The sequence below is a fragment of the Pinus tabuliformis genome, chromosome 4_2 (assembly GCF_031772625.1).
Source record: "Pinus tabuliformis cultivar Carrire ecotype Pingquan chromosome 4_2, CPIR1, whole genome shotgun sequence".
In the NCBI taxonomy this organism is placed as follows: Eukaryota; Viridiplantae; Streptophyta; class Pinopsida; order Pinales; family Pinaceae; genus Pinus; species Pinus tabuliformis.
Window position 1 is genome coordinate 761,721,476 of NC_142304.1, and position 26,863 is coordinate 761,748,338.

The 26,863-nt window shown below is 34.1% G+C and overlaps 1 protein-coding gene and 2 pseudogenes across 1 annotated transcript; 1 reads left to right on the forward strand and 2 right to left on the reverse strand.

The window, feature by feature from the left end:
* Positions 1 to 5,658: 5,658 nt before the first annotated feature.
* LOC149171827 (leucine--tRNA ligase, cytoplasmic pseudogene) lies at positions 5,659 to 11,275 on the reverse strand (annotated as a pseudogene).
* Positions 11,276 to 14,370: 3,095 nt separating this feature from the next.
* On the forward strand, positions 14,371 to 15,225 carry LOC149171828 (uncharacterized). Its single transcript, XM_089426096.1, has one exon. The coding sequence runs from the start codon at positions 14,371 to 14,373 to the stop codon at positions 15,223 to 15,225; it is 855 nt and encodes a 284-aa protein (XP_089282222.1).
* Positions 15,226 to 21,567: 6,342 nt separating this feature from the next.
* Positions 21,568 to 21,679, reverse strand: LOC149171829 (U6 spliceosomal RNA; annotated as a pseudogene).
* Between the last annotated feature and the right edge of the window lie 5,184 nt (positions 21,680 to 26,863).

A 26,863-nucleotide genomic window follows, 5' to 3' on the forward strand; every position in this document is an offset into this window, starting at 1 on the left:
CAGGGCCACGAGGGCCATTTCAGTGTTGGAGCTGTTTGGGGGCTATGTTCATCCGTTTTTGGTGATTCAAAAGCCTATGTCTGCTATTTTCGACCTTCTGAGTCTAATGGCAGAGGTTTAGAAACCAATTGAGGTCATATTCACCTCAAAATTCTCCATGCAAGTTTAAAGGGCCACTAGGGCCAATTGGGGAATGTATTGTATAAGGTACAAAATTCACTGTTTAGTGTTTGGGAAAGAGCATGTTTGGCTAATTCCTATCTTCTGATTCTGTATTTACAGTCAGATCTGTCCTTTGAGACACCCATATTCTTGTATTAGCCTTTGTAGCAATTTTAATACAAGAGGACAAGCCTAGTTGGAGAGGTTTGGTCCAGCAGATGTAGCCCAGAGGGGGGGTGAACTGCTTTATCATTTTGATGTATTTATTTGCTGAAGATGATATGCTAAACAAAACTGATATAAAGTATTAAAAAACAAATAAATATAACTTGCATACACACATAATCACTTATTCAGCTACAGAAAGTTACTTGTCTTATTCCGCAAGACCTTAACCTTCAAGTATGTGTATGTCAAAAACTTCGAAGTGTTTACTTTGTTATTTCTTTAGGCAGAGCCTGTAGAGGGCCAGGTAGCCTCTGGAACTCATCCTCTTTTTAGAGGTGACATGTCCAGTGAATGCCCCTACAGTCTATCTCTGTATAAGAAATAAGAAGTTTATACATTTTTAGAGGTCATTTGGAGTGTCTAGCTCACAGTTGAAATTATTGGAAATGGATACCTTGCACCCTTAAACAAGTACATTCCATTTTCAGATCAATGACAACTGATAATTTGATGATTATTGAGTTTGTAGTTGTGAAATGTTTCAATTTTGGTTATAAAAATGGTTGGTTGTTCTTAAACTAGAAGCTCCGGTGTCTGGAACATCACTTCTTGTGTGTTACTAAGGTCATGTTGTTTGATCAACTTTTGAACACATTCAATATCTAGATCCCCATCCTAGAAACTAACGGATAGCCAAAAGTGAAATTTCCGACAGATGGTGGTTGGTCCATAGAAATGTTCGTTAATTAACGTCTCTTATCGCTGAAGCCCCAATGAGCTGAGGTGTCAATATTGTTGATCTTGAAAATTTTATCAATGATGCTCACAGGCGGTTACGTTTTAAATGGAGTTCAAGTGACAGCTCAAAGATGTGGTGGTGAAAGAGAGACGTTTGTGTGATTCCAGAGTGGATGTGAGCGTTGATGAAGACCAATTAGATAAATTGTATTTGATTTTGTAATATGTGTTTTGCATTTAAGAATTAAGGGAGGGTGTTGGAAGTAATGCTTCCATGTCATGTGTTCCATGTGTATTACAAGTTGTCAATGAGTATCCAAGGTGTTATTCTAGATGTGGGTGTTTCCCATGTGTATAAGTTGTAATTGTGAATCCCAAGGAGTCAATGTAGAAGTTGTTATTTCCCTATGTGTGTGAGTTTTATATGAGTCATAGATCTACCTTCTTCATGTCTTATCAACTAGAAGTCGGTGATCTAGTTCTTATATATGTAATTGCTTTATGTGATCAATAAAGTAGAGTATGTGATTTGTTGTGTGTATAATCTCTCTTGGCTCTCTTCTATTTTCTAACAGGAGGAAACTTCAACTTGCCTCCTACCAGAGGCTTCAATTGAACCAATTTTTTCTATGCCTCTTAGGTATTTTTCCGAGAGTCCCATTTCAATTATTCTGAGATTCAAGTTCTGCATGCTTCTATAAAGATGGCAATCAATTGCAAGATTCATTCACAACAATTTTTTCTAAGGATTAGAATTCCAAATCAGGCTTGTCGTTGTAACAAGCTCCTTGTTTTTGTCTTTTTGTTAGGATTTTTAAGAAAATTTAGGAAGAGTAATTTCCTTCCTTGTAGTTGTAAATAAATATTTAAGTAGATGCTTAGCTTAGTGGTTCTGAAATTTTGAAGAAAAAGGCCCAGTTACACTATTGTACTATTTCTTTCTAATTGAAAGCACTGAACCATTTTGATTCTATGTCTCAACAGAGTGGAGCAAGATTGGTACTATTATTGATTTTGTGTTTCTTTTATCTTTGATTGGAATCATTTCAATTATTTATGTTTATATCTGAATTATTTAATAATACATTATTGTTTCTTTTTTTTTATCTTTCTTCTGTAAGCATAAAGATTTATAGTTATATGTGAATTTTGTTTGTGTTATGATTTAATTAACTATTTAATTGAATCAGTTATCATATGTAGATGGTTTAATTAACGATTTAACAAGAAGATCTACATCTATGGTTATTTAGTTTCTTTCTGATTTCACATATATAAAAGTTACCCAAGATATTTATTAGATGATAGTTTAGTTATATTTTATTCATCTTATTTCATTTCCTATGCATAGAATCATTATTTATCTTTCTATATTTCCCGTTTAGTTACTATATTTTTAAGTCTTCATTCATTGGAGCATCTTCCATAAAAATAAACATTAAGCAAATCTATTTTTCTAATGAATACAAAACCCATGGGTGATTCACTGTCATCCAAAGCACATGGTTAAACTAATAAGCTACCACATATTAAAACTTTGTAAAAGACTGAAAATGATATAATGGGTAGGCCATAAAAGCTAACTAATCGAACCAATCAATGCTTATAATAACAAGCTGAAGCTATTCATCAATTTCCCAACATGAAATCCATTGTAATCAGAATTTAATTTATAAATAGGATAGATAGACATAATCAGATTGGGTAGTTGCAAGGTGAAATGCAATTTTTTCTTTACCACCATTGCACCATATTCCTTGTAATGGGAAACCATTTTTTCTTATTAGATTCCCCAAAGCTCCTTGGAAATATTGGCTTGTAATATCCCTTTTTTATTTAATTATAGCATTTGCAACCAAAAAGTGCAAATCAAGAAAGAATGGATGTAGGGTTTTTGCAAACGTTGAGGCGGTACTTACTATTAGTGCTAGTGCATCCACTCTTCAAATTGCAGGAAAGGAAACAAAGAAGATAAGCCTTCCACTTTAGCAAAAACGGTTCATCGTTCAATCAATAATATTGTTATTAGACGAGCCTTTGATTTCTCTAAAGCTAGTTCAATGAATAAGATCAATCAACATATGAGGCTTCCACTTTAGTGAAGTCTGTTCAATCAGCAATCAACGTAGGTGGCAGGAACATCAACATATTTATTATAATTAAATAGCTCGGATAACTAAATATGGTAGGTGATTCATAATACCGCAGTAGCAACTTAGATTCATAATACTGCCAAATGAGTATCAAAAGTTACGAAAGGTTCCTTCAAAATTGAAATGTGAAATTGACAGGTTGGAGATTTTGATACCCGTCATTTATGACGTGTAATTTTTTATGGGCAATCACACTATAATAATTCAATAGGTGATGAGTTCATACAAACTCCATATTATGAGAGTCAAATATAAGTTTTATGTATGTTGGAATAATACCACATAACTAATTTTTAAAAATAAATCATTTATATTAATTATAGTTAATAAATGGTTATTAAAACTATTTACATTAAAAACGCAGCATAAATTAAAATATATTATCTATTTTAAAAACACAACGTCACTTAAAATATATTAAAATATTATTTATCATTTTACTTTTGCAAAATTTCATATGCATTTTTTCTAGAGTTACAATATTATTGTTATTTAATGAATATTATATAAACAATGTTGGATTTTTAGAACCAATAGAATTTTAAAATATTAAATTGATTATAATGTTAATTTGGAAATGTATAAATAAAATATTATCATGTATACATATTATTATTTTACAATAACAAATTACATATAAATGTTGCTTTGAACAAAATTTTGGTATAGATCATTTGAAAAATATTTTTTGAATGCTAAATATAGAGTACTTTTGAAAATAATTATCAAATTAATTTAGGTTTTAATGATATTACAAACATTTCAAATTCTCAATTAACAAAATTAATATATTACAATTAATTATATAATATATTCCTCGTAAAAGGTCACATGTTCAAATCCATAAGGGGTAAAGTATGTACATGCATGTAGAATTTATAGTCAAATACCAACTGGGAGTGGGTCCCTTGTCCCAAAAACAAAGGAGTCTCATACACCAATTTGGTGTTTGTTTGTCTGAGACCTTCAAAAAATATCATCATCATCATCATCATCATATGGATATAACCTAATGGAGTCACAAATATTTTATATGATTAAGTATATCAAAAAGATTGATATATAATAACTAATTCTATAAAGAGTAATCTAACGAGGCCAGAATTTTTCTTGGAAAATAGTGGAAATTTCAGCATGATTTTGGCAAAAGTCTAACAAATGTTTTGAGAAAATTGGGTTACAACTGTTAATCTTTAGGATTTCTAGAGCCCCTTGGGATTTTAATGGTGCTAAATCCATTTCCACTATCAAAGACATGATTCAAACACTCTTATGGTTAGATTTTTTGGAAAAAAAAATGGTTGGATACCAGTGGTAAATGATTTTTTGGGCGAAATTGTGGTCTCGGTAGACAACACCATTTTATAATAGTGTAGTCTAACTAATAGACTTTTTTTCTCTTTTATGGTAAATTTTACCCAAATTTTGGTAAAGATCTTTTAGAATCATAAGTTTGAGTTGTATAACCTACTAAATCTGAATGCCCCAAGGTTTTCTAGGTTGTTGAATCCAGTTATAGATTCAAAACACATTTTTAGTAACAAGGAATCTCATTCTTGCCCAAAAGTGGCCCAAAATCCCCCCTCCCCATAAGAGCTTCCACCTTCACAAAATTGATATATAATAACTAATTCTATAATAGTGTAGTGTAACTAATAGATGATTTTTCTCTTTTATAGTAAATTTTACCCAAAATTTGGTAAATAACTTTTAGAATAATAAGTTTGAGTTGTGTAACCTGCTAAATCTGAATTCCCCAAGATTTTATACATTGTTGAATCCAATTATAGATTCAAAACACATTTTTAGTATCCAGAAATCACATTCTTGGCCAAAAGTGGCCCAAAATACCCTCCCCCACCCCCAATAAGAGCTCCCACCTTCACAAAATTGATGTATAATAACTAATTCCATAATAGTGAGTCTAACTAATACATGGTTTTTCACTTTTACGGTCAGTTTAACCCAAATTTTTGTGAAGATTTTTTTGAATCGTAAGTTTGAGTTATATTACCTATTCAATCTAAGTGCCCCAAGGTTTTATAGGTTGTTGAATCCAATTATAGATTCAAAACACATTTTTAGTATCTAGAAATCACATTCTTACCCAAGCTCCGCCCCCGCGCCCACCCCCCCCCCCCCCCCCCATGCCATAGGGGCTTCCACCTTGACATGGCTTGTCCTATTTAGTAGAGAATAAATTAGGTTTAAGATAATATTGGAAGAAACCTCCTTCAATCCAATAGAGAAACAACAATTAATGTTGACTTAGTTGTTGCTTCACCGAATCAAGGGAGGTTTGCTCCAAGGTTAGAATACTCTAAGAAACTATTCTCAAAATCAATAGGAGCTCATTCAAATACTCATGCACTAAAGTGTTTTTAATTATTATTAAATCATAAAAGAAAATTCTTAATTTATTAAATTATTGTTTTTTTTATTCTTTGATTATCTCCAACTTTTTAAGTCCTATTTTCCTTTTGATTAAGACACAATTTTCTTATAGCACTTGCATCTCAACAAAAGTTTGCTTTACATCTAGTCCTTCAGGCCCAACAACAAGTGTTTCATCCTTTTGAACCTTAAAGATGGCATGCATTGTTTAAGAATTATTTTACAATCAACAAGTTGTCCAATAGGGTTGTCCTTTAAAGCAACCAATATGCCTTGGTCAAAGCAACTACCCTTATCATACTTTGCTTGGAGAATATTCAAGCATTCTTCTTTCCAAACATCATACTTTTCTATGACAAAGAGTAATCCTATAGTTGGATTTTACTGTTCAATTATTGTTGTAGTGTTTGTTCAACCTTTCTTGGAGTTATTTGGAGAAAATGTTTGCTTCTAAAGAGAACCTAGGCTTTATAGATATTTATTGGCTCACTAAAGGGTAAGATCAGGGAGATCTATAGTTGGCTACTGTAATTTGAATACAAATCCGTTCTTCTCCAAAACCTCTTTTCAAACATGTTCTACATAATCAGGGCATATGGGAGTGATTAATCTTGTTTGGACATCCATTAATATCCATAGTAAGTCTACATTTATTCCCCCTAAATCACATGACAATCTGTACTCATCTCAAGCAGCCTAAAGATCATAAAACCCTATATTCAAGCACTACCTTAACATCATTGAATTGTAGTTGCAATTAGTCAACTTTACATCAATGTTTATTTCGTTAGAAAATACTTGATCTGCAAAAGTTGAAGGAGGGCCTTGCCTTAAGGACGACTCTACAGCCAAAATATCCTCCAACCATGCAATATTTTTTTTCAAACAAAGACTCACATCATTGGAAGTCTCATAAACAATATTGGCACCATCCATGTCATCTCCTACATCAGCCAAAGAAAACTGAGTGGCATCTGAAGAGAAGTCTTCTATTGCCTCATATAATGTTTTGAAAATTCCTATAGACTTTGACATTTTTTTCCAAATTCGGCATAAAGTGCCCATTACATCTAAATGAATGAGGCTATTTATCCTTAGGGAATATGGCAGTGTGATTGTAAATACAAAATATCAAATGGTTCTAAATTAAATAATTGATGGATACTCACAAATCAAAAGGATACCAATATTCAAACTCTTTCTTCATGTGTTTCAAGAGATATGAGGGAATTTTTTATTGTGGGTCCCTCAAGGAATATATAATCCCAAACATGAGTTTTCATTTGTTATGGCTTGATTAGAGCAACATTCCTACAATAATGTCCCCATTTTTCAAAACATGGGAAGTTATGTAAGAGGCCATAGCTATTTTGGAATTTGATATTATGACTCAATGAGAAATTGTCCATCCCACTAAATTCTTGTTCCAAGGCCAAATGATATAGAGAAGGTTCACTGATCAAGCCAACTTAATATATGCTCAAATTCATGCCTAGCCTCATCATAATATGTCTCCATCTTGGTAAAAAATTCTACTTCCTTTTGTTTCAACTTAGGTTCACCATAAGTTATGCACCATTGGTTGGTAAGGGCCATAACACATCCATCATTTGACCTAGATATTACCTTCTTTCATAGGATCCCTATACATGGCTACCTTCTCGGTCTCCAAAATCTATTTCTTGATTAGAGGTAGACTTGCTTCTTGAAAATTTGTGCCCTTGAACTCCCCCACTCTCATTGTTCCATTTGTGAAATCTATAAGATAAGTTAATATTTTTTTCTTTGCAAGTTTGTCTTTGTAATTTGGGATCTTGATCTTCAAATCAAAACATACCTTTTTAGATGACTTGTCCCCAAACTCTAGAGTGTTAATTATAGGGATTACATTAAATGGTAAAACACATTCATCCTTCACAAGGAACTGGGCTCTGAGGGCAGGTTTTAACTTTAGATATAGCAAGGCCATATAATCATGTGTTGAATCATTGAGGACATTGGTTACTATTCCAGTGCCTTTTTTTGTTACAACAGTGTGCATGGGAATGGCATACACGACCACATTGTCTACCCAAGGTGACTTCAACAATAAACTGATCAAATCATGGCCAGATAACTCTAACAAGCATGGGGGATTCTCAAGGATATTATACATCTATTGATATGCAAGATTAATGGAAGCACTCCCAGTGATAATAAACGTATCAATATCATTGATTTCAGATGCACCATACTCACCAATCCAAAATAAAGGAAAAAATAGCTCTACATATATAATGGAGTTAGAGTTGAATAATTTTAAGGTTGTTGCATATATCGTAGCATTCCATAGTAGAACATACTAGGATGGGAATTGTAAGTCACACACACAACCACCACCACAATATAACTAATCATAAAATCAAATGGATTACATAGCGAGAGAGAGAGAGAGAGAGGATGAAAACACATGAATCTTACCAACTTGTGTCCTAGAGCTATATTTAGGTTCTTGGTTGGTATGACTTTGTCATAGGAATATTTTAAATATATGTTCTGATTTAAAATATACTCATACTGTCCAGTGGAATATTCGCGACATTTTATGTAACACATACACATTACTAAGACGTATGATAGTGACTCCAATGATTTCATACATCTTTTACCAGTACTAGTCCTTTGTTACTGCTCCCTAGTGACATATATCAATATGAAAAATATTTCACATCTTAATTAGAATCATGCCATACTTTAGACTATGCTTGTGCTCATGTTAACAAGAATAATTTATTAATAATGGTGCTTATTTAGAGTATGTTACTTCTATGAGAAATCACTTAGGGTCCAAATCACTTTACCCAAGACACTCTCAAGAATTTACCCGACTCTCAAAATTCAAGAACATTCAAGGTAATGGTATACATTGGTAAGTATTCAGGAGTATATTTAGTAGGAGATAGCTCATATTATAGGGCTTATTGTTTATTCCTTTTACTACTTAGGACCTTGATTTCTTTTCCATCATTTTATGAGTGTTTCCTCCACATATACGATGGATCTATTATCCTTCTGAGGTATCTTTTGCAATAATAGTCTCATGAGTTGCCATTTCCTCAACATATAGAATGATATCCTTTCTAGGTATCTTCATCAATAATGTTTGTCGAACATGCACTCGAACCTGAATCATATGACATTAGCTCAATTATGAAAGTACAAATGTGTCCACTTTTCTGAACATTATATTGGAACCATCAACTGTATTCAATATATGTTGATTTTTTGGAGTTCAAATAATATAAGTAGCTTGTTGTTGGATTTTACATACCCTTAGTTTGTGATGACTACATTGTGTTTAGTAGTATTTCATTCAAGGTCTCAACCAAACAAACACCAAATTGGTGTATGAGACTCCTTTGTTTGTGGGACAAGGGACCCACTCCGAGTAGGAATTTGAATGTGAATTCTACATGTGTGTACTCACTCTATGCCCTATTGATTTGAACATGTGACATTTTATGTGGAATATGTTGTATATTAATTGTAATTTATTAATATTGGTAATTGATAATGTGAAATGTTTGTAATATCAATATGCAATGAATTAATTTAACTTTTATTTTCAAAAATACTCAATATTTAGTATTTAAAAAATATTTATCAAATAATCTTTATCAACATATTGTTCAAAGCAAGATTAATATGTAATTTCTTATTGTAAAATAAGAATATGTATACATGAAAATATTTTAATTAAACATTTCCAAATTAACGTTATAATTAATTTAATATTTTAAGATTCTATTAGTTCTGAAATTCCAACTAATAGATCATGTTTTTTTTTATTTTTTTTATGTAAGATTCATTACATATCCAAATTTACTCTAAAAGTCATGTAACTCTCAGAAAAAATGAGAAATAAATTTTATGTATTTTAATTTATGTTGTGTTTTTAAAGTAGATAATTTTTGTGACAATTTAAATTAACTATAATTATATGGATGATTTAGGTTGGCATGTTATATTGTTTTTGTTTTTGGTTTAAAATTTTTGACTTTCAATTAATTTTGATTTTTTTTAAACAAAATCTATCAAGTTTATTAAAGTTTTGAAATAAATAAATATTAAATTGAATATTTTGAAAATTAAAAATTAATTAATTAATTATTTTAAAATTTAAATTCCTATTTTCTAATTGGCTTATTTGCATGGAATGACTAAGTTTATGTGGTTTAAAAATTAATTGTCAGCAATAATAATAATAATAATAATAATAATAATAATAATAAAAGGGTTTTATTATAGCAATCCCTTGTACATGAAATCTCAAAAATCCTAAAAATCTTGACCTAGCCACCGCCACTGCTGCTATTTCTCTGTGTTTGTGGCCCTTTGGCTGCTTTGGAGGGTTCTGCCATTCATTTTCATAGGTGACAAGAATTTTTTCAAAGTCTCAAGAAGCTACGTTGCTCCTGTCTCCCTGCGCGGCGCTTAGGAAGGGTGTCATGGCGCACTGAGTCGACCCCCCTGTTCCTGCACGACGCACCAAGGTTGCGCAGCGCTTATAAGAGTTATGCCCAAAAGATCTGCATGTGTGCGAGTAGTGTGATATTGGGCTCTCGGGTGTCTAGGAAGGGTGTCATGGCGCACTGAGTCGACCCCCCTGTTCCTGCACGACGCACCAAGGTTGCGCAATGCTTATAAGAGTTATGCCAAAAAGATCTGCATGCGTGCGAGTAGTGTGATATTGGGCTCTCAGGTGTCTAGGAAGGGTGTCATGGCGCACTGAGTCGACCCCCCTGTTCCTGCATGACGCACCAAGGTTGCGCAGCGCTTATAAGAGTTATGCCCAAAAGATTTGCATGCGTGCGAGTAGTGTGATATTGGGCTCTCGGGTGTCTGCCTACGCAACCCTACGGCTGTAGCGCTCCTCTGTTCAGTCCTACAACGCCTTTCCTCCTCATGGAGTCTAGCGGGGGCCCTGTCCCCCCCCCATCCTGCCTCCGGAGGTCTCCACGTTAAAAGCTATGATAGCTGCAAGTTCGAAGCGCCCTCCCTCTGCCAGTCAACAGAAATTTGTCAAGAAATTAGACTCTATCCCCACGGTTGCCCTTCCTGAAGAAGAAACTTGCAAAGCTGCTATGAATCTAGCTGAGAGAGGGCTAATAGGCCAGTTTACGGGCCTCTGGCCTTCCCCCAAGTCAGTGGAGGACTGGACTCAAAGAAACTAGTCTCCCTTGATCAAAGAGGGGGTCAAAAGCTATTTTGTGGGCAAAGGATTCTTCGTATTCATTTTTGAAATCCTGGATGATAAAAGTCTAATATTTAGAAATGGTCCTTATTTCATGGGACCGCAAGGTCTGTATCTAAACAAATGGTCCCCAGATTTTGATCCCTCCCAGCACGTCCCCTCTGTTGTCCCGGTTTGGGTGCGACTTCCCCATCTGCGTCTTCACTGCTAGAACCAAAAAACTCTTCAGATCATTGGTAGTGCTCTAGGAAAATACATAGATCAAGCTGCAAGAAAAGACCAGTACTCATGTGCCCTTATCTGTGTAGAAGTGGATCTAGAAGAGGGTTTACCTGAAGAAATTAAGCTCACTATTGTTGGGTGGACTCACGTCCAGGAACTGGATTATGAACAGCTCCATTTCAAATGCAAACATTGTCATGGCCATGGTCATTTTGCAAAGCACTGCAAGAAAAAGGTCGAGGAGCAAACAGACAAAACAAACGAGGATCAATGGACTTTAGTCCAAAAAACTGCCCATCAAAAAAAGGAAATGACAAAGGTAACACGTCTGGAGCTCCAAGCAGTTCCAAGCTCAATCAAGAAAAGGATGCAACCCCGAACGGTGCAGAAAAAGCCCAGACCAATCCTGCAAGCTCGACCCAGGAAAATCTGGAACACATAGAAGTCCCTCCTCCCAAAAAAGATGGAGAAGAAGCAATACAGGTCGATGCCTCACAAGGTAGCCCCTCCAACCCCTCACATGCTGAAGTAACAAGGAAAAATCCAGCAAAAAGCTCAAGTTCATCAGAGGACGAAACCTTTGAGCGTCCTTCCAAAAGAGCAGGCATGAAATCTCGCAAAGAACTAAGGGAAGAGGAGGCTAAATGACTCAAAGTTCAAGGAAGCCAGTCCACCATAGAAATGTCCATTGGAAGAAATACCAAAACAAGGCCTTCTAAGGGAGGCCCTATCCCCCCTGTCAAGTAAATTATGAAGCTCGCCTCTTAGAACTGCAGAGGACTGGGGAACGCCTCTAAAGCTGAAGCAGTTATGGATCTCCTAAAAATAGAACCCTCAGACACTCTCATGCTCCAAGAGACGAAGATAGAAGGGCGAGCTCTTCTAGATATCAGCAAGTCAAAATTGAAGAAAAGTGCAAGCAAAGTAGTAAGCTCAAGGGGATCTTCCAGAGGGCTGGCAACTCTTTGGACAGAAGATTTATTTTAGTTGAAAAAATCCCATGAAACCCAGCACTGGATCTTCACGGAGCTGACAAACTACGCAAGTAAGTTGACCATCTCTCTGTTTAATCTTTATGTCCCTGTCATATACTCTGAAAAACGAAAATGCTGGAACTCTCTCTCAGTTTTTTTAGAATAGCATAATCCAAGCAATATTATCATAGCAGGTGACCTCAATATAGTCTTGAAAACAAAAGAGAATAGGGGTGGCTCCAACAGTAGAGATCCTATGCCGGCCTTTGTGGAAGAGCTTTACAGCGATGGGACCTTTTAGATTTCAATCCTGTCCGTGGTCTTTTCACTTGGTCCAATAATAGATCTGGGCTGGATCACATTTCTGCCCACCTGGATCAATTTCTAGTCCAAAGCTCCCTTATGATGAACAAAAAGATAATCAAGACCAAAATTCTTCCCAAGCTGACCTCTGACCACAAGCCGATTCAGATTCTCCTAGAAGATGAAGAAGATCTTGGCTCTCTTCCATTCCATTTCATCCCATTATGGATTGAGAGAGAAGGCTTCACTGATATTGTGAAAGAAGCTTGGGCCAAAACCTTCTCAGGGTCCTCAAGTTTTGTTTGGGAGTAAAAACATAAGGCCACAAAACATGCTCTGAAGGATTGGATAAGGAAACCAGTCCCTACTCCAACCAGCATAAGAAAAGAAGCAGTGCATCCTCTGGAGACCTTGCAAGCAAACATGGAAAGTAATGAGATCACAATGGACTTGTTGGAACAAGAAATAAAGGCCCAATGCTCAACTTACCGATCCTTCCGAAAAGAAGAAGAATATTGGAGAATCAAATCCAGAAGTTTGTGGCTACAAGCAGGGGATTGGAACACCTCCTTCTTTCACAGACAATATAGAGCACGACTGTCTAGGAATCATATCTCAAAAATAAAAACAGCAGAGGGCCATGTCAGCAAAGGCTTCACTCAAGTCAAAGCTGCTGCTGATAGCCATTTCAGGAATTTATATAGTGAGGGATCCCAGGTCTACGAGGAGGAAACAACAAATTTCCTCTCTAACATCCCACATCTCATCAGATTTGAAGATAATGCTACACTTTCTAGCGAGGTAACAGAGGAGGAAATCATCAAACTTATCTGGTCCATGGAATCAGACAAGGCTCCGGGCCCAGACAGATTCACAATACATTTCTATAAAGCTTGCTAGAATATCATTAAAACTGATCTCCAAAAAATGATAAAGGGGTTCATGAAAAAAGCTAAGATCGGTGGAGGAACCAACTCCACTTATCTAGCCTTAATTCCCAAAGACTCCAATCCTGAAACATTTGCAAGATTCAGACCTATATCGCTTTGTAATGCATCTTACAAAATTCTGGCCAAACTTTTAGCAAATAGGATCAAGCCTCTGCTCAAAAGGCTGATCTCCAGTCCCCAAGGTGGTTTTGTGGAAGGCAGGCATATCCTTGACAATGTCATTCAAGTTCAGGAGACAATCCACTCCAGCAAACAGCGAAAAGAGAAAGGTATGTTGATAAAATTAGATATGGCGAATGCGTTTGACAGAGTAAAATCGCTCTTTCCTCATTAAAGTTCTCCTCTCCTTTGGCTTCTCTCCCCACTTTGTCCAACTTATAAATGCCTGTATCGACAATCCGTGGATCGCCCCCCTTGTCAATGGCCACCCTTCAAAATTTTTTCAAGCTCAGAGAGGCATCAGGAAGGGATGTCCTCTCTCCCCCTTCCTGTATATCTTAATGGCCAACTCCCTCAGTAGAAAACTCACAGCTAAAAGAATTGTTGGCTCCCTTCTTGGTCTTAAACCCTCCACAGGTGTTGATCCTCTGAACCATGTGCTCTTTGCAGATGATTCACTACTCCTCAGAGGTGCGTCCACCAGAATTTCCAAAGCTTTTGACACTGTCCTAAAATGCTACTGTAGAGTTTCAAGAGCTCTGGTCAACGAGAGTAATAGTGAAATCTACAGTTGGAACATTGATCAACAAGAACTCATAAGCATCTCGAACCTCCTTGGGTTTAGAGGACATGCTCACTGGGATCGGATCAAATACCTTGGACTCCCCATCACAAATGGATCTAACAGGAGGTCGCTCTGGACTGACATCATATGCAAAATCAAAGCAAAAATAACAGCTTAGGGTGGCTTCTGGCTAACTAAAGGAGGCAAAGCTATTTTAATCAAGTCACTATTGTTCGCGCTCCCAATTTATCAAGATGCATTCTTATTAGCCCCTAGAAATGTTATGGATCAGATATCTAAACTTTTAAGAGATTTTTTATGGTAGGGAGGGAAAGGTAACAAAAGAAAAATGCACTTAGCTAATTGGGAACTAGTAAAAAGGCCGATCGCAGAGGGTGGCCTCCAAATTCGTGATCCCTCCCTCGTTAACCTTGCGTTGGGAGGAAAGCTCCTATGGAAATTGGCACATGAGCCCAACCATCCGATCAGCGCTACTCTGCTGTCCAAATACGCTCACAACCTGTCTTTCAGAAATCTGCATTTTGACCCCCTTGTCAATAGCTCGCAGGTCTGGATTCTCTACTGTAAAAGCAGTATCTTCTTCAAAAAATTACTGTACACGGTGCCGGGAAATGGAAAGCGAACCAATTTGTGGAATTACCAAATCATGGGGCACAATCCTTTGGAGGAGAACAAGGATATATCAAACCTTAGAGACTGGTTGACCCGTGCAGGTATCAACAACTTATACGACCTCTCTGTTTGGGATCACCGGGGAGAATGGGCCAGATGGGACTTCCATGGTGTCCCTGACTGGTTTACGCCCCAAAAAAACCTGCTTATCGAGCTGTTGGAAGATTCTACTCCTGAAAACCGATACATGAAAGACAGTTGGGCTTGGGGACAATCAGGCATATACTCCACAGCAGCAGGCTACAAAGCTCTTCAGGACTCAAAGAACAACAGTCACACTTCGGCCTTTTGGAAACTAGTCTGGGACAATCTAGCTCTTCCAAAAGTGAACTTCTTTTTCTGGACACTGGTCCATAACAAACTTCTAACAGGAGACAATTTAGAGAAAAGGAACATTGCAGGGCCTCATAGGTGTGAGCTATGCAGAAGCAACCTCGAAACTGCCCAACATTTATTCTTGGATTGCAATTTTGCTAAGGAAGTGTGGGGTCTTACTCTTTTGGATCTCTAGATCTCCGCTTTCCCTTAGAGTACTGCCGCTGATCTGTTAACCTCTTAGAGAAATTTCTATCCTCATAGCATCCCCATCAAATCTTTCTGGCATAAATTTTGGACAGCTATTCCCAAATTTGTTTGCTGGTAGCTCTGGTTGGCCCGTAATGATCAGATCTTTAATGGATTTCGACATTCCCCTCTACAGGTCGCAGTTAAAGCTAAAGCCTTCCTCTTGGAAGCAGCCCAACAACAGTTTTTTAAAGAAGATTCATTGCTCCTACCCAAATAAAGGAGATGGCTTCGCCCCCTCGAGCCTTCTCCTCGAAAGTTCCTTCTCACTCCTCAAACAGCAAACCCAGAATGGCGTAAAAGAGACTCTGATGATTCTTTCATAAACTAGTGGAGGTCCAAAAATCTAACCACTATCTTCTTCGATGGGGCCTCCAAAGGAAACCCCGGGATTGCTGGTGCTGGAGGGGTCATTTACTCTTCGGATGGGAGTTGGAGAGACTGCTTCTGCTGGGGTTTAGGCCAGAAAACCAACAACCAAGCAGAGATATTTGGTCTTCTCAAAGCTTGCCTCATAGCAAGAGAAAAGGGTGTCAAAGACCTCCATGTTTTCGAAGATTCTGAGATTCTAATAAAAAAATTAAACTCGGAGGATCTCTTCAGCAATGCTAGTCTCAAAAAAATTCTAGGTAGATTGAAAAGATTCCTTCAAGATTTCACCTCCTACAAGTTCTATCATATCCTCAGAAACCTGAATGGTGAAGCAGACCAGATGGCAAACAAAGGATGCTCTCTCATGAAAGGGAAGCAAATGATGCAACTTAAAATATGAATTTTTTGGATGTTTACTTTGTAATTGGGGATGCCTCAGCAAAGACCCCTCCTATCTTTTTGAAATAAATAAAACTTATATCCGTTACAGTTAATAATAATAATAATAATAATAATAATAATAATAATAATAATAATAATAATAATAATAATAATAATAATAATAATAATAATAATAATAATAATAATAATAATAATAATAATAATCTCCATGCCACCATGTGTCATAACAATTAATTAATAGCACAAATGTCAAATCTCAATACCTATGAAAATTTGATTCTCTATGTACAAAGGGTTTGTCAAACTTATTTTTTAATAACACAACCATTCTCTATGTATGAAGGGTTTTCCAAATTTATTGGATAATAGGACAAGCAATAAATTCAACTTCAAATATCTCTATAACATCACCACACATCTATTTTTTTAATAATCATATCAAATTGGAAAACGGCATGCAGGATGATAATGGAATTATAAAAAAGAATGTTTTGGGGTTGACTCGAAAGAAATTAAACAAAATTATTGTATAAATGTTGTGTGATTATGCCTTTTATCAATTTGTTATGTAGTTAAATATATATATTTTTTTAATTATTGCAATTGTTATTTTCAATATATATAATTTCTTCTATAAAAAATGATATTTATTGAATTTATAAAAAATAATGTCCATATGATAAAATATCTGAGTCATAATTTGAAAGCAGATTAAATATTTTATATTTGTTATTATTAAAATCGGGTAAAGTAATTCTTGTTAAAATTGCAATTTTGGATTGTTGAAATTATTATTTTTGATATAAAAAATGAATTCAACACTATCAAATATTCTATTGCAATCACTATTACACTTGGAATTTGTACAATGAATGTTATATTTGATATTTATAATTTCATCAATTCAAAATGATATCTATAAGATTTTTTGGTAAGAATGTTTGGTGTCCCCTCATGTTATTATACCTGTTTGGTAAAAAAAAACTTTGACCTTCAATTAGTTTTGAATTTTTTAAACAGAGTCTATGAAGTTCATTAAAGTTTAAAAATAAATAAATATTAAACTATATATTTTGAAAATTAAAAATAAAATAAAATTATTTTTTAAAATATAAATTGTTCTTTTATAATTGGTTGATGGCTATTTTTATGTAGTTTTAAATACAAATTTTATGAGATATAAAATTTATGTTAAAAAAAAAAAATCTAAAAAAAATTGTATTCATTAAGTGTCATAATAATCATCGTTATTGCAATCTTAAATTATGGTGGAAAACTATCCACATGGCATTTTGTTGTGCAAACACTACAATAACAATCATTATTAAAATTTAATAAAGTTTATTTGATGCAGGAGCATCCAACACCCTTAGTCAAAAGGAGGAATCCAAAGTGGAGCGAAGAGGAAGACGTGGACCAGGGAGCAAAACAGGGACTTTTCTGTTTTAAAACAGAGAAAAAGATGGAATGGATAAAGTCTCGAGGAGACTTATTAATGTAATCTGCCATGTGTTCATATGCATGTATGCGTACCGAGAGCTTTAGGGCTTTTGTTAGAGGATTGATCGGATCCTTCCGTGATCCAATCCAACACTTCTTTTATATATATATATATATATATATATATATATATATATATATATGAACCTGCGCGTTCAACAGAGGGATATACAGAGTGATATCGGTAGAAATTATGTCAATAGAGTGTTGAAATGTAGTCGAGAGGAGAACCCGTGCTAAGGTTGAAATGCCTTAGCTTATAACCATTCTGTATAAATAGTAAATTGTGTGTTTCAGTGTTGATTGTGCGCCTATATGTATTTCATATATATATGTGTTAATGGCTTGAAAGCCAACGTTTATAAGTGTGTTCAAATGTTGTAGGTTGATCAACCATCGATCACTGAATGGATCGATGGCGATCCAAAGATACTAAATGGAAGTTATGCGTGAATGGCAGAGACTCTGGCAGAACTATGTTTAACACATAAATCCATTGACGGCGAGCAGGATTAAGTTAAGGAGGAAGCGAGCAAGAATACTTAGGAGCCATTGGATCTCAAAGATCAACGGTCCAGATCCTTTTTCGCATCGACGACAGAACCTTTATCGCATTGGCGGAACTCTTTATGAGTCATTGGAACCAGCCAAAGTTCGATTGCAAATGCGGCGTTGCAATTAAGCGACATTTGTCGGATCTAGCGTCAGATCGACGACTTAGAAGTAATCGGTGATCACACTTCGGAAAGGTCAAGTGGCAGCGGGTAGCGATACGCCGATGAGCGATATGGTGATATCACCAATAAACCAATCGACAATCGGGTAGTCGGAGGTTCGAAGGAGATCAGAGATCAGTGCAACTGAAAATGATAAGATCAGACCCGCCGAAAGTTATAAAGGTGTGCTTAAAATATTTGAGGTCCGACCCATGGGTTCTAAGCGGGGTTTTCCTTTGTGTTCCCATGTGTTTGCGATATATGTGCTGTCGAGTTGTTAAGGCTTAAACACATATAGTAAAGCTTCTGATAAGTGTATGGTATAATGTAAGTCCACGTTTAAAGGCTTGAGGCCTAAAGAAACACTTCCGATAGGCTTAGTGGGCCATAACCCACAAGCCTCAGGATCGATTTTTTAAGGAAAAGGGATTTTGGTTAACCCCAATTTCTCATTTCCATCATTTGGTATCAGAGCAGATGAAGATTCTGAATGCAAAGGAAGACTGAAGAATTTCCTAAGAGAAGGAAGAAGGAGTGAAAGCAAGAGGAGAAGGAGGTACAGTTGATAGAGCTGGAGAGTTATGGTCTTACTATCACACAAAGAAAAACAACAAAGGTGAGAAGATTGCAGCAAACCTAGAGCATGGAGTGCTCATATGGTTCCAGAGGAGACAACCTGAAGGATGCCAAAAGACTGAGTGAGGAGATCTTGGTGAGGTATCATGTAGCAGAAGGAGACTGTTACTGCAGAGCCTTGGTTTCAGCTCACAGAAGACCATGAAGGCAGCTCCACTGAAGAAGTGAAGTGGGTAGAATTGCTAAGGACAAGGAGAAGGATATGACCATGAGGTCATAAATTTTTGTTCCTCGGGAGTCTGATGCAGGAGCATCTAGCACCCTTAGTCAAAAGGAGGAATCTGAAGTGGAGCGAAGAGGAAGACATGGACTAGGGAGCAAAACAGGGAATTTCTGTTTTAAAACAGAGAAAAAGATGGAATGGATAAAGTATTGAGGAGACTTATTAATGTAATCTGCCATGTGTTCATATGCATGTATGTGTATCGAGAGTTTTAGGGCTTTTGTTAGAGGATTGATCGGATCCTTCTGTGACCTGATCCAACACTTCTTATGTATATATATATCTATATATATCTATATATATATATATATATATATATATATATATATATATATATATATATATATATATATATATATATATATATATAGATAGATAGACGAACCTGCACGTTCAACAGAGGGATATGCAGAGTGATATAGGTATAAATTGTGTCAACAGAGTGTTGAAATGTAGTCGAGAGGAGAACTCATGCTAAGGCTGAAATGCCTTTGCTTATAACCATTCTATATAAATAGTAAATTGTGTGTTTCAGTGTTGATTGTGCACCTGTATGTATTTCATATATATATGTGTTAATTGCTTGAAAGCCAACATTTATAAGTGTGTTCAAATGTTGCAGGTTGATCAACCATTGATCACTGAATGGATCGATGGCAATCTAGAGATACTAAATGGAAGTTATGCGTGAATGGCAGAGACTGTGGCAGAACTTTGTTTAACATAGAAATCCATCGACGACGAGTAGGATTAAGTTAAGGAGAAAGTGGGAAAGAATACTCAGGAGTCGTTGGATCTGAAAGATCAACAGTCCAGATCCTTTATCACATCGACGGAAGAACCTTTATCGCATCGCCGAAACTCTTTATGAGTCATCGGAACCGGCCGAAGTTCGATTGCGAATGCGGCGTTGCGATTAAGCGACAACCATTGGATCTGGCGTCAAGATCGATGGCCCAGAATTAATCGATGATCGCACTTCGAAAAGGTCAAGTGGTAGCGGGTAGCGATACGCCAATGAGCGATATGGCAATATCGCCGATAAACCGATCGGTGATCGGGTAGTCAGAGGTTTAGAGGAGATTAGAGATCAGTGCAACTGAAAATGATAAGAGCGGACCTGCCGACAGTTATAAAGGCGGGCTTAAAATATTTGAGGTCCAACCCATGGGTTCTAAGCGGGGTTTTCCTTTGTGTTCTTATGTGTTTGTGATATCTGTGCTGCCGGGTTGTTAAGGCTTAAACGCCTATAGTAAAGCTTCCGATAAGTGTATGGTCTAATGTAAGTCCATGGTTAAAGGCTTAAGGCCTAAAGAAATGCTTTCGATAGGCTTAGTGGGCCATAACCCATAGGCCTCAGGATCGAATTTTTAAGGAAAAGGGATTTTGGTTAACCCCAATTTCTCATTTCCATCATTATTCAAGTACTTTCACGTCATTATATTTTTTCCTTTATTTTTATTTTATTTTTAAATAAATTTATAACCACAAGTTATATAGACTTTATCAACTATATAGAAAAAATAGTTTGATATGAATTTGCTTTCAAAATATACTTTATAACAATAAACACACCCAAAATAATTATAATATATTATTTTTTTATATACATCTAATAATATATAATGAAAATCTTAAATATTTTTGATAATACTTATATATAAAAGAAAAATTTAAACAATATATCAATTACATTTATATACAAATAACATGAAATTTAAATAAGTATACTTACACGACTTATTACTTCCAACGATTATTTATGTTTTCTTCAATACTTTAATAAGTAGGAGTAAAAATGTATATGTGTAGACTTAATTATATAATTTTACTTAATATTAATAAGAAATAAGTTAAAAAATATTAATAATAAATTAAAATGGTTATCAATTCAAACAACAAATAACTATGTAAATAAAGCAACTCCATTTTTAATATTTATATTTTTCATTTTAATTGCTTATATGCAATTTTTAGTTCTTTATTGTTTTTACTTTAATTTAGCTATCAATTAATTTTTGAATAAGAGGTAGGTACTAAGTAGTAATGTTGCATATTACAGTTGTTAAAAATTATTTATGTGGAGTTGATATGAACTCATCATCCATTGTTGAATTATTAGAGTGTGATTGCCCATATTTGACCTGTAAAATAAAAAATTACAAGTCATAAATGACGGATATTAAAATCTCCAACCTGTTGATTTGACGTTTCAATTTTTAAGGGGCATTTCATATTTGCTCATATGCATTTTCAATTGTATTTATGGTCCTATGAATCATGATGTGGTTGCATTTAAGCTCCTACAATGCGGTTGTGGTATTGTTAATCTCTTGTCTTTAGTTATTCGAGTTATTTAATTACAATAAAAATGTCAAAGCCTTAAAATATTGATGATGTTCCTGCCACCCGTGTTGTCAATTTTTTTTTAAATTCTAGTAAAAATTTGAACCATTTCTTGATTTTTCACATGTCATGCTTCTGCATTAGCCATGCTAATCTTCTGTGTATTTGTTTCAATTTTATTGGATGACTCTATATTGTTCCATGTCAAACCGGCTTTATTGATTGAAATGGCTTTAGTGAAGTCCAAGGCTCGTCTGATAATGATCTTATTGATTGAACGATGAATCAACTTTACTGAAGTGCCTCATATGATTTGTTTCTTGATTTTAACTTTTTGTTTGCAAATGTTGTGATTAAATCAAAAAGGATATTACAAACCAATCTTTCCAACACTCCTCATCATGAGGTTTGGGGAACCTAATGAGAAAAAATGGTTTCCCATTGCGGGGAAGATGGTGCAATGGTGGGTAGGAAAAAATTGTGTTTCACCCTGCAACTACCCAAGTTGACCACGTCTACCTATAGTATTTATAAATCAAATTGTGATTACAACAAATTTCATGTTAGGTAGTTGATGAATAGCTTCAACCTGCTATTATAAGCATTGATTGGTTCGATTAGTTAGATTTATAAATTCAATCTGAATCCTCAATATTAGAAAGCATGTAAAAGGATCTTATATAACTAAACATTAACACATATAGGAATCGTAGAAAAGACAACAATCTACAAATGGTAGAGTAACCAAAAAGAACAAATTTCTTGTTTAATTATCCCAATATTGATCATAACTTTGCCATGCCATGTCAGGGAGGCTAATCCTTAGCCAAGTCATTCCCAATTATCTATAGATTCTTAAATATATTGAAGAAAAAAATAATGAAACATTAGAAGCACTCACATGTGAAACAATGTTGCTATAAGATGAAAAGAAAATTCCTTGTTCAACTTTGAAATATTCAGGTATTAAAAAATATCCAAAATTTTGGTAGAAGAATCAACCCTTTTCGAATTAAAATATACAATATATATAGATTTTGTACAAAATCTTATTTCGACATATTACAAGGAAAATAATTTCTATCCAACATAACAACTTAGATGCTCTCAACAAAAACTTCTATCAATATAAAAAATCTTTGGCCTAGTTATCTGTAACCACCTTGATTTGTGGATTTTGTTCCATGTTATTTGAATCTACTCAAATTTTTCTCCTCTAAACCTGGATATGCCTTGATCATCTGCTAAAACAAATCTTGCCTTCGAGATACTACTCTTGAATTTAGGATATAATCTCAATGAGGTGTTCCCATTCTTCTCCCATTGGATAAGATAAGGTAACTATCTTTTTATAGGTTTGATCCAATTTAGTGTATTTCAAAAAGGTTGGTTTAAATGTGAACAAAAATCTGATCTCATAACATATAAATAAATCATCAGATAATTTCTCAAGAAGACTTTGACCACTCAAAGCCCCTTTAATTACAATAAACTTTGACTTATCCTATGCAGCCTTGTTAAGTAATCTTCGATATTCTTCCATAGACATAATTTAGCCTTGTGAATTTTTTAAAGAAGTTAAACATCTTTTTTGTAGAGCAGAAAAATTCTTGTTAAACTTGTTAACCTAAATCCACGTGTATTTACATTTTTCTTTCATTTTCACCACCAGGTTATTCTTAGTCATAACCTTTTTTGTTCGTATAATTGAATTACTCTTATCAATAATATGCATTTCTTCTAATTCCTCCTTTTTTTTATAATTGAAAAACCTTACAATCTTATCATCCTTATTGGGTTTGTTTCCAAGCTCCTTTTGATTTCATATATTTATCTTTCTACTCGCTCTAAAAATTCCTCTTATTCAACCATAATTGCAATTGATGTCCAAACATCAGACATTTAATAAATGATATCCACCCATATTCTTTCTTCATCTTGGCTTAAGAATTGAACACTGTTAGCTTGACCCAAATTCCATTCTAGCTCTTTTTCTAACCTAGAATTCTTTTGAAGTTCAACAACTAAGGAATTATCTGACTTAAGTTTCTCTTGTTCAAATTTCTCTAAATCTCTCTTCAAATTATCAATTTCTTGATTCTTTATGCTCAAAGACAACAATGGATTCATTAATTCCTCTGTTGAAACATACCTTCCAAAGTTTTTTGAGATGATGAACCAACTTCATCTTTTACCTTCTTTCTTTCCTTCAACAAAAATTCCACTTGTGATTCTAGGATGTGCATCTTCTTACTCATATCAATAATTAATGATAAGAACAATTCTTTCTCTTTCTCCATCTCTCCAATTTCTTGTGTTTGTGGATGCTCAGTAGTTGGAAACTTTAACCTTTTTGCGAAGAGCCTAAATGTCTACATTTATATTCTTTATCATTTCCTGTGCAACATTGATATCATTAGGAGCTATTCGCATTTTCATAATTATATTCTCCAATGCTTTGATCCTAGTATTCTTAGAATGAGATGACTTTTTCTCCATCTTTAACTTAGAAATTGTGTTATTCAATGTATTCTGTAATTTAGACAAATTAATTGTTGAACTGGTTAAAGTGGAGTAAATCATCTCCCATGTTTGTCTATGGAGATCAATCTAGTCAATCAGATGGATTTTCTTTGTATTAAAAGAAAATATGGAAGTTTTATAATCTTTTGCTTCTCTAGCCCCTTGGATTTTAGGTTCTAAGAAGGCTAATTGAAATTTCCCCTTCTTAGCATCCAAGGTTGAGAGTAATCTATTTTTTGTAGAAGAACCTTGTTTCCAAAATTGACTGTAGGTTATTGATTTCAAAGCTTCATTTTTCCTTTTAATTTCCATAAATTGAGAAAAAATACTTTGATTTCTAGAATAAGAAGTTTAAGAATACTATCCTGCTATTGTATATAGATTCACTTGACAAAACAACTATAGAAGGTGAATATACATTAGGTGACATAGTTTATGGCATTGCTTCTTTTGTTTCCCTTACTTTTTGCCTTTTTTATACTGTGAAAGAGGTTCCTTTTGAATCTGAAGTGGAATGTGGAGCATCTTCAATAACCCTCTTGAGTTTTTTTTTTTTTTTTTACTCAAGAGTAAATGAAACATCAAGTTTTAGAGGTTGCTCTATTTCTTGCTCTTTTGGTAATTCTTTTAGGGTACCCTCCTCCCATATTTCTCTATTTTCATATCTTTCTATGTCTAGTCTTGGTGAATGAATATATGGGGTAGAACCCTATAGAAATCTAATACATGAAATATTAGCAATTGGATCATAAGTCCAGCTTTGTCCATTTGTAAACTTCATTGTTGAAAAAAAAACTTAACTTCTTTATCGATAGACCTAGTGTTCACAACAAAAGGTCCCACCTCTACCTTGAGCTTGAAAATATCCTCTTTCTTTCTTGGAAGAAAGTGCATTTGATCTATGTTAAAACTTTGTCTAATGAATTCAAGTGCAAAAATTTTGATTGGGAGAAAGACTAGTAAACAATATGGAGGAAGTTCACATCCATACATCCTTATCTCTATAAATCTTTTATACAAATACCATTCTCCTAATTTTTTTTGTTCACTAATCTCTAAAGTGTGCTTGACATTAGGTAAAATCCTTAGGAATTCATCACTGTTTAAGATACCTTAAAATACTAATAGAAATTGATCCACAAAGTTTGAAAAATAAAACTCCTCATAATTTTTCCTAACCAAATATGTCCAATGGAAGACTGACCATAAATTCCCCTGTTTATCCTGCTTTTGAAGTTGTAACTGAGAGAACTTACTTGACTGATGAAATATGAACAAATACACCAAAACTGATTGATGGTTAAAGGATCTCTCAATTCCAAAGTTCATAAATTGTTCATGAATGGTGTTTGAGAGAAACTAACTGAAATTGAAGTACACAGAAGGCTTATTTCCTAGAGATAAAGTGGAAAAAAACATAATACCACTTCATCTACAACCTCATCATTTTCATATCCTAATAAACAACACAACATTGATATGATTTTCCTAGAAATACCTAGGAATATGTGTAAATAGTAAATAGGGTCGTGCTCGGGAATGTTGTCTCACTATAGTAAAAAGGATTCAATGATGAGAGTTCTTTATTGAGAGCTTAATTTTTTATAAGTTTCCAACATAATTTCACTAGAAAATGGATAAAGTGAACTAGGAAAAGAAACATATGGGTTTGTAAAATTGACTCAGAAGTGATATAAAACAAATGATTTTAAATTTTGGAAACAGTGGCTCTCTTACTAAGTAAATATATATCTGAAGTTTGAATGCCACACAAAAAATTCTGGAAAAAGATGGCTTTGTGGAAACAAAAATTGGGGAAGGAAGGATTTCCAAAGGGAAAATTCACCACTATGGTCTTGAAACCTTTGAAATGCTAAATTTTTCGAATTCACATTGGGTTTCGACAATATTAGAATCTTGGTCAATTAAAGGAATATCATCATTTTTTACTGAAGCGGAGGAAGATGAGGCTTTAGATTGGGTTTTACTCATTTGACTCTAACAACATAAAATTTGAAATGGGAACATATACGATTACCTGTTTTGTTGACGCAGAAAAAAAATAAACTGATTTTGAAAAGTGATGATGCATAATATATATATATATATATATATATATATATATATATAGTTTTTGACACTAACTTTTTCTATGTACATTAGTTTTTAGAATGTTAGTGATTTGCATGTTGATTTTAAAAAGTGTTGATTCTACATCATGCCTTTTTTTTAAAAGGCTTATTTTTTGACTTTAAATTTTCTAATGTATTAATTGTAAATAATTATTTTCTGAATTTAACAATTTTTGAAGTGGTTTTATTCTTCATAATTTTCTTGTTTTTATTTATTTATTTTTTTTTTTTTTTGTAGTGAGATCTTTATCTTTTTTCATAGCTAAAGAAGAAGGTCAATATTTTAAAGTCTCGATATTCTACATATTTATATATCATTAATTAATTTTTCAATGCACATCAAATAACTGTCTCTAAAAAAGTAATGTTTTTTAACAATTGGCATAAAAGTAAACATTTTGAACATAAATATAAATAAAAAGATACACATTTTGATAATTTTTTGCTAGAAATGACATGTCAACATCACAATTATTATAGGAAAATTTTAACAAAAAAATGGTTAAATAATAATTTTTTTTTTTTATGAATTTCATGTTAAAAAATAATAATAATCACATTTTTTTTTAAATAATGATTCACATAAAAATAAAATCGAAAATCACATAATACAAATATTGGACATATAACAACATTAACTGAATACTTATTCTTCTCGTAAAATATCAAAGTCAAAACATTACAAGTATAACTAATTAATAGTTACAAAAAATGAGCTTGATTTCCAAGCATAAC

Excerpts from the sequence above, each read along its gene's own strand:
- LOC149171828 (XM_089426096.1), top strand. The coding sequence starts at position 14,371 with ATGCACTTAGCTAATTGGGAACTAGTAAAAAGGCCGATCGCAGAGGGT.